We start from the raw sequence: 9,065 nt of genomic DNA, 5'->3' as shown, positions 1-9,065 counted from the left end.
ATCTATTTTATTTTTTAATTATTAATCATTTGTTCTCTACGAAAATTTACTATTCTTTTCTTTTCTTTATATTAAAACATTTATCAATAATGAAAATATATTTATGATATTTAAATTATCTTGTCTTCATTTATTATGTTGTTATCTTTTTTAATATTATAATATTATATAAAACTTTTTTAATTAACTGAATATAACTCTTTTAATTTAAAATTATTAATCATTTGTTCTCTACTAAAATTCAATTTCCTTTTCTTTATATTAAAACCTTCACCAAAATTGAAATATTATTCTAATACCACTTTAATCTAAACTTACTACCTTAATCTAGATTAGGGAGTTTTAGAATGCATATACACCATATAAGAATTCTTTGAATTGCTTAAGACAACTCTCAAATAAAAATAATATCCATAACTAAAGTCTAGGCAGCCATCAATAATAGATTTAGACAAACAAATATACCTTTTGATTAAGGAACCTCCCCAAATAATCCTAAATAAAATATTATTGTTGAAATAGTCCATGCTGGCCGACCCCGAATAAGCCTACCCAAGGAAAACTAGTTTGAATGCGTCCATGCATAAAAATGTAATATAGACGTGACTTTTGTATTGACTTGAGACATAGAATATGCCGAAGGCCTGACTTCTGTGTAAGAATTCTTGTCCCGATTTAGAATTTAGAATTCAGTTAATTACATCATCTTTGAATATGCACACAACTTGAACATAAATCCCTCTAGATAGACTATTTGGGCCAAAAAGTAGTTCAACATTGACCTGCAACGTCAAGAGAATCTAGCAGATTTTATCAGCTTAATATGGATTCAACAACAATAACCAATATGCAGCCGGATTGAAGAGCATCTGCAATCTGGATGTAATGGTTAGATGGGTAACTGCAAGTCTTCTCAGGTGTATAATCCCACTGCCAAGATAATAATGGAGGATGGAGAGCTGAAGGAGTTTGTGGAGCCTGTGAGAGTTGAAGAAACCATGAGAGGAAGGAATGGCTTCTTTATCTGTCATTCTGATTCCATTGATATCAACCAGTATTTGTCTCCTCTTCCTCCACAATACCAACTGAAATTGGGTCACCTTTACTTTGAACTTCCTGTAAATAAGCTTGAATACCCTCTACCTGCTTCTGATATGGTTGCCTTGGCCACAAAAGCCTGTGCTGCTCTGAAACTAGCTCATTCCAAAAGCAGTTGTTGCTGTAAAATCATGGTGTTTTCCAGCAGAAATAAATTACAGTTTGGAGGTGAACATGAAGAATTGAACAGTGAAAATGGATCAGCAACGATAAGGACAAATATGGGTATCAAGCGGATAGACATGATTGACTGCAAGACGTGCAAATCGAGGCTCCCCACCATACCAGAGGGCTTGGCTTCTTGATTACATCGAAAGGGACGTTTGCATTTACAGACACGTATTTAGGGTATGTCTGTGTGGGGGGGTTTGTCAATGTCTGATTGACAACATGTTTGGAAAGCATTCTCGTTATTGTGTGTAAGCCACGCTATCTCAGTTTTGATGGCATTATAAGATATAAAGATTTCTCTTTCTATTCTGTTTGTGTGGTTTCAGATTCATCCTGAGTATAAGGTTGAATGCAATGTGATTGGAGAGGGAGTAATAATTGTTTCTTGCCTTCAATTTGTTATCAATTTTTAAGACTAGCTAACAGTAGATTGCAGCAAATTTCTTATTTTTCTTATCAATTACTATAGTTAATTAGAGTTTAATAGATTGTTTATTTAGTGGAGCTAATCTTTTCAAAAGTGAAGAGAATAGTTAATAACAACAATATTTTATGATAAGTAAGGGAATAAAAAATGTGTGCTTGTTATCAATTTTTTATGAGTGGTAAAAAAACGTAGATTGTGACAAATCTCTATTTTTGTTATGAATTAGTATTATAGCTAATTAAGGTTTTAAAGGTTATTTATTTATTGTAGATAATCTTTTAGGAGTGAAAAGAATAGTTAATAACAAAAAGACCTTTTTTTTTTGTAGTTTACTCTTGTAGTTAATGGTTGTGACTATGCATATTGTACAATAGAAACATATGTATTGATTCAAAGGCATGTAGTACTGGATAAGCTACCTATTTTAAATATAGAGAGATGAAAGGGAAGAAGTAAAGGAAAATGATATAGAAGTTAAACTTTAATCTGAAATATTTATTATCAAAGGCCATTATTAAAAGTGTTGGTCTAATGGGCATTTGTTATGTAGGGAAAGGGTACAAGAAAAGGTTATTGATAAAGTTGGTTAGAAATGGTATTTTCTTTATTTTGATTGTGGATGATTTGATCTTAAAGACACGTATTGTCAAGCGCTAGTTTTGTGTGCTAAATGGATCATCAAATCTTTGTGTAAACTATTGTGAGGCTACCTTATCTCAATTTTAATGGCATTATAGGATATAAAGATGTCTCTTTCTATTCTATTTGTGTGGTTTAAGATTCATCGCAAGCATACGGTTGAATGCAATATGATTAGAGAGGGAGTAATAATTGTGTTTTTTCCCTGCATTTTTTATCAATTTTTTTTGTGTACATAACATTAGATTGCTGCAAATCTCTTATTTTTCTTATCAATTCTAAGTAGTATAGTTAACTAGAGGTTTAGAGATTATTTATTTATTGCAGCCACTCTTTTCAAGAGTGAAGAGATTAGTTAATAGCAACAATAACTTTATTTGTAATTTATTCTTTTATTTAATGGTACTTACCATGTGTATTGGACAATAAATGCATTGCTTCAAATAGATGTGGTACTGGATGGGCCGACTATTTTAACATAGAGAGATGAAAATAGAGAACTAAAAGAAAAAGACATTGAAGTGAAATATTTTATCTGAAATATTTAATACCTAAGTACATTATTGGTCTAAGAGGAAACTTTTAGCAAGGAAAGAGTATAGGAAACATATATTGTAGGGTTGGAGATGGTATTGTCTTTATTTTTCTTTTGGAGGATTTAATCTTAAAGACACTTATTAGCAAAACTTACTTTTGTGTTCTAAGTGAATTATTAAAGTTCTTGAAGAAAATGAGGTTTGGAACATTTTGTTGTGGCACTATATTGTCTTTAGGGCTCAATATTTTGGTATTTTGGTATGGTTTTGTCATTGATGTCAACACCTGCTAAATACATCTACTTTGGAGATCCAGCAACATTCACCGGCAAACAGTAAACTATGCAAATAGTTACCGGTATATGGTTAACTGGCAGGATATAATGTTCACCGGTACCTGCGATGACATGGAAGACACTTGGTAATGTCAAAGACATCATGTGGACACTTTATTTTGAAGTAGTAATCATTGGTATATTCTTATTTGCATATTTGCTTTTACCGGCAAATAGGTCCAGGTTATCTAGGGTTACACTGATAGGCTTATCTTTTCCAGATCAGCATGGTACACTATGGAGATGATTTATTATTGTTGTAAATGCATCAAGCCGACATGTTCAATCGGTTATTGTATTGGATATATTGTATTATTTGTAAAATGTTTTTTATAATATCTTGTAGAGCCGACCTACTAAAATTGGTCTTAGGGTATGGTATAAATGTAAGATCTTATTTGTAAGATCAAATGTGGAATGCGAAAAAGAATTGTGTGAAGGTATATGTGAGATCAAGCAGAGCTATACACGAAGACATCATTCGAAGGTGAAGTTAGGTTTTTGAAGAAGCATATCAGCACTACACCGGTACTGAATCCAGCATATGAAGATGCTATTTTGTGTAGTACATTCTTATTGGATTTAACCATCCAACTGTAGTCAGTGTGAATCCCATTTGTGATTGAGCATTGAGCTCTAGGCTATTGGCCTTTCTGCATGTGCAGACCCGTCTTTGTACACTTACTATCTGCACTAGTATCATCTGATTGTGGGTAAGGTTTCCCACTGTGGTTATTCCCCTTATAGGGTTTCCACGTACAAATATTGGTGTCATGTGTTGTGGATGACTTTATGCTTATGTTTCATGTATTAATTCTTACCGGTATAGAAATTTTCTATTAACACTGTTTACTGGCATACTTAACTGTCTTACCAGTATTAACCATTAAGTTGGTTAATAAGATTTTGGTTTGAATTTATTTGACAACTGATTCACCCCCCCCCCTCTCAGTTGTCTCCGGGACCTACAATTGGTATCACAGCTTAGACCTCTTTTTGCCGAAGTTTAACAACTTGAGGAGATCCAATGTCTACTAATTATTTTAGAAAGGATAGTCCTAAACTTGATGGAACCAACTATGGGATATGGAAAATCAGAATGGAGACACATTTGAATTGCATTGGTAAAGACATCTGGGAAGTTACTAGGAATGGTTATACTGCTGTTGTAGCTGGTTAGACTGCTCCCATTACTTTAGCTAAAGATGAAGAAAATGATTGTAAAGCAAGAGAAGCACTTTTGAGCGCATTATTAGATCAACAAATCATGGGATTATCAGATAGATCCACTGCAAAAGCTATCTGGGATCATTTGGAAACACAGAATGAAGGGGATTCCATAGTCAAAATTGCAAAACTTGAAAGCTTCCGAGTTAGGTATGAACATCTGAAAATGGAAGAAGATGAAAGGATTTCTGCTTTTATGGAAAGAGTAAATGAAATTGTTTTGGGTATCAAATGTTGTGGAGGAACCTTAAGTGAAGATGAGATTGTTTCAAAAATCTTAAGAGGTTTGCCACCGGCATATAAAATGAAGGTTACTACTATAAATGAGTTGAGAACAATGCCTAATACATCAGTAACTAGGGATACATTGATTAGAAAACTTTCAACTTTTGAAATTGAGGAATTTGGTCCTGTTACTACTATAAAAACTGATTTGGCCTTCAAAGCATCAACATCATCTGCTCCATCTTTTGACAAATCGGACTGAAGAGCCTTTTATGCAAGAGAACTTGAAGAAACCAAGGAGAATGAAGAGCTTGAAGAACTTGAAGCACTATTTGCAAGAAAAATGCCAAAAAGTCCAATTGGAAGTAAGTATGAAGGTAAAGCACCATTTAAATGTTTCAACTGCAATAAGATTGGTCATATGGCTTCAAGATACCCTGATAGACATGCTAGACTAAGAGAAAAAGATAGAAGGACATACAAACCTAATCCTGAATATCAGAGATACAGATTTAAGAAAAACAAAGATAAATCTTGTTACATTGCTGATGAAGGTGTGACTGATGATTCTGATGAGGATCCAATAGACAATGGATGGGTCTTTGTTGCTATAATAGAAGATCAACTGGCACCTATTGCTCAACCTGTAGAACAAGTCATAGCAGCTAAAGTTGAATCAAAGGATGAATGGATTATTGACTCAGGATGCTCACATCACATGACTGGAGACAAAGGTAAATTCTTGAACTTTCAAGAATACAATGGAGGTTTAGTAAGATTCAGAGATGACAAAGCCTATTCAATCAAAGGTAAGGGTTCAATATCTCTTGATGGTAAACATAACACTGACAATGTCTACTATGTTGAAGGATTAAAACATAACCTTTTAAGTGTTGGTCAATTAGTTGAGAAAGGTTTTCAGTTACAATTAAAAAATGGAAAATGCAAAATCATGAATAGAACTGGTTTGGAAATTGCAACTAGTAATCAGACTAGAGGTAATATCTTTCATTTGAATAATAGTGAAAAGGCATGCTTAATTGCACATATAGATGAAAGTTGGCTATGGCATAAAAGACTATGTCATGTAAATTTTGATTGCATGGTAAAAATCAGTACTTCTAAGGCAGTTAGAGATCTACCTAAAATTGTGAAACCTCATAATACAATTTGCAAGGAATGTCAATTTGGAAAACAAGTTAGAGCTAGTTTCAAAAGTATTCCAGAAAAATCCAATAATGCTCTTGATTTAATTCACACTGATTTATGTGGTCCAACTAGAACTAAAAGTTTACAAGGTGATAGATATTTCATGCTAATTATTAATGATTATTCTAGAATGTGTTGGGTTACTTTTCTCAGAGAAAAATCAGAAGCACTTAGGAAGTTCAAACTATTCAAAGCAATGGTTGAAAATGAAACCGGTAATAAAATTAAACGTTTAAGATCAGATCAAGGAGGAGAATTCACATCTAGAGATTTTAATACATTCTGTAAAGTAAATGGAATCAAAAGACAATTATCAACACCTCAGACACCACAACAAAATGGAGTTGTTGAAAGGAAAAACATAACTATTTTGGATGCAACAAGAAGTATGTTATTAGAAGCAAATCTACCACATGTACTAGAGAGAGGCAGTAAGCACTACTGTCTATACATTCAACAAAGTTCGCATCAAAGGTGAAACCGGTAAGACCCCTCATGAACTATGGTTTGGTAATACTCCTACTCTTAAGTATTTTAGAATTTTTGGAAGTAAATGTTATATTAGAAGAGATGAGTATATTGGCAAGTTTGATCCTAGAAGTGATGAAGGAATATTTCTTGGTTATTCATCTAAGAGTAAAGCTTATAGATGTTTTAATAAAAGATTACAGAAAATTGTTGAGAGTACAAATGTAAAGATTGATGAACAATTTAGAGGAACTTCAAGGTATATAGACTCTGAACCGGTAACATAAATTATGACAAATAAACCAACAATAAATCCATCGGTATAGAATGATAATCCAGTTACTCCAGTATCATCAGAAGATTCCACAGTAATTGAAGAACAACAATAGACTAAGACAGCCCGATATGTAAGATTGAATCATTCTGAAGATCAGATAATTGGAAGCAAATTTAAAGGACTCATGACAAGAGGAAGATTGGCAAATGAAGAGGTATGTCTTATTTCTCAAATTGAACCATTATCTATCAATGAGGCATGTGAAGATAAATTCTGGATTAAAGCTATGGAAGAAGAATTAGGACAAATTGAGAAAAATAATACTTGGACATTAGTTCCCCGGCCTAAAAATAAAAATGTAATTGGAACCAAATAGGTATTTAGAAACAAACTCAATGAAGATGGTAAGGTTGTCAGAAATAAAGAAAGACTAGTGTGTAAGGGATATTCTCAGAAAGAAGGAGTTGATTACAATGAATCCTTTGCACTGGTAGCCAGAATTGAGGCAGTTAGATTATTCTTGGCTCACAAGGATTACAAAGTTTATCAAATGGATATCAAATGTGCATTTTTGAATGGACATCTTGAAGAGGAAGTCTATATTGAACAACCTGATGGATTTTCCTTGACAAATGACAATGATATGGTTTGCAGATTAAGAAAAGCTCTGTATGGATTAAAACAAACTCCAAGAGCCTGGTATGCAAGATTGGATAAGTATCTTTTAAAAATTGGTTTTACTAAAGGAAATGCAGATAGCAATTTATATTACAAAGTAACTAATGATGACATCTTAATTATGGAAGTATTTGTTGATGATATAATCTTTGGAGGAGAAGATGGATTATGCAAAGAATTTTCTCTTGAAATGTAGCATGAATTTGAAATGTCTATGATTGGAGAAATAAAATTATTTTTAGGATTGCAGATTTTACAGACTGATAAAGGCATATTTTTGAGTCAATCGAAGTACTTGAAAGAACTACTTAAGAAATTCGGGATGGAAAACTCTAAACCGGTAAGCACACCTATGACTAAAAATGACAAATTATCTCAAAGGGATGAATCTACACCTATTAATCCAACTAGATACAAATCTATGATAGGAGGTTTACTATATTTGACACAAACCGGACCTGCTATTATGAATGTAGTATGTATAGTTTCTAGATTTTAGAGTAATCTCAGGGAAAATCATGAATCAGTAGTAAAAAGGATTTTCTGGTACTTACAAGGCACAACAAATCTTGGATTATGGTATCCTAAAGATGAAAATTTTGATCTATATGCATACACAGATGCAAATTGGGCAGGAGATGTGGATGATAGAAAAAGCACCACTGGAGGAGCATTCTTTCTTGGAAAGAGATTAGTTTCTTGGTTAAGTAAGAAATAGAGTTGTACATCCTTATCAACAGCAGAATCAAAATATGTTGCAGCACCAACAAACTGTACATAGGTACTTTGGCTTAAGCAAATGTTAAAAGACATAAAGATAAAATGCAAGGAACCTATTACTATATATTGTGATAACACTGCAGCAATTGATATATCTAAGAATCCAATATTACATTCTAAAACAAAACATGTTTCTATCAAAATGAATTTTCTAAGGCTAAAAGTTGAAGAAAAGGAGATAAAACTGGTTTATGTGAATACTAAAGAACAACTTGCAAATATTTTCACAAAACCTTTGCCTAAGGAAACTTTTGAGTATCTCAGAGATCAGCTCGGAGTCTTACCTCCATCGGTAGAGACTTAGATAGTTGATGATTGTCATCAACCAGCATAATTAAATGGACAAATCTTTTATTCCGGTATTCGATGAGGAAGCTACCTCCCAAGGGGAGTAGTTGGTATATTGACTTGGTTGGTATTTTGTATGAACTTGACTTTTTGTGACTTTGGCATTTGATGTCAAAGGGGGAGAGATATATGGAAAAACATTAGGGATAGATATATGGAAAAATGCATTATCTTTTTAAGGAGAGATTCGTATGAGAGATTGCTATTGAAAATAAATCTTTGAATAAACACATGTTACTCCCAGGGGGAGAAATGGAGATTGTTGATTTTTGTACTTGGCATTTCTGTTTTGGCACTTTGATGGTTTTTCCATCTTGTGTTGCCATCAATGCCAAAGGGGGAGATTGTTGGTATTTTGGTATGGTTTTGTCATTGATGTCAACACCTACTAAATACACCTACTTTGGAGATCCAGCAACATTCACCGGCAAATAGTAAACTGTGCAAACAGTTACCGGTATATGGATAATCAGTAGGATATAATGTTCACCGGTACCTGCAATGACATGGAAGACACTTGGTAATGTCAAAGACATCATGTGGACACTTTATTTTGAAGTAATAATCATTGGTATATTCTTATTTGCATATTTGCTTTTATTGGCAAATAGGTCTAGGTTATCTAGGGTTACACCGGCAGGCTTATC

The 9,065-nt window shown here is 33.2% G+C and overlaps 1 protein-coding gene across 1 annotated transcript; it reads left to right on the top strand.

The window, feature by feature from the left end:
- The first annotated feature begins 849 nt into the window (after positions 1–849).
- On the top strand, positions 850–1,457 carry LOC131047670 (uncharacterized). The gene has a single exon (XM_057981464.2). It carries the CDS (start codon positions 894–896, stop codon positions 1,401–1,403), a length of 510 nt encoding a protein of 169 aa, XP_057837447.1. The 5' UTR covers positions 850–893; the 3' UTR covers positions 1,404–1,457.
- Positions 1,458–9,065: the final 7,608 nt, after the last annotated feature.

The sequence above is a fragment of the Cryptomeria japonica genome, chromosome 4, assembly GCF_030272615.1.
Source record: "Cryptomeria japonica chromosome 4, Sugi_1.0, whole genome shotgun sequence".
Taxonomy (NCBI): Eukaryota; Viridiplantae; Streptophyta; class Pinopsida; order Cupressales; family Cupressaceae; genus Cryptomeria; species Cryptomeria japonica.
The sequence above is the reverse complement of the archived record's forward strand: the minus strand, read 5'-3'. Positions and strand labels throughout refer to the sequence as shown.

What these genes read in the sequence shown, in the direction of transcription:
- LOC131047670 (XM_057981464.2), top strand. Translation starts at nt 894, where the DNA reads ATGGGTAACTGCAAGTCTTCTCAGGTGTATAATCCCACTGCCAAGATA.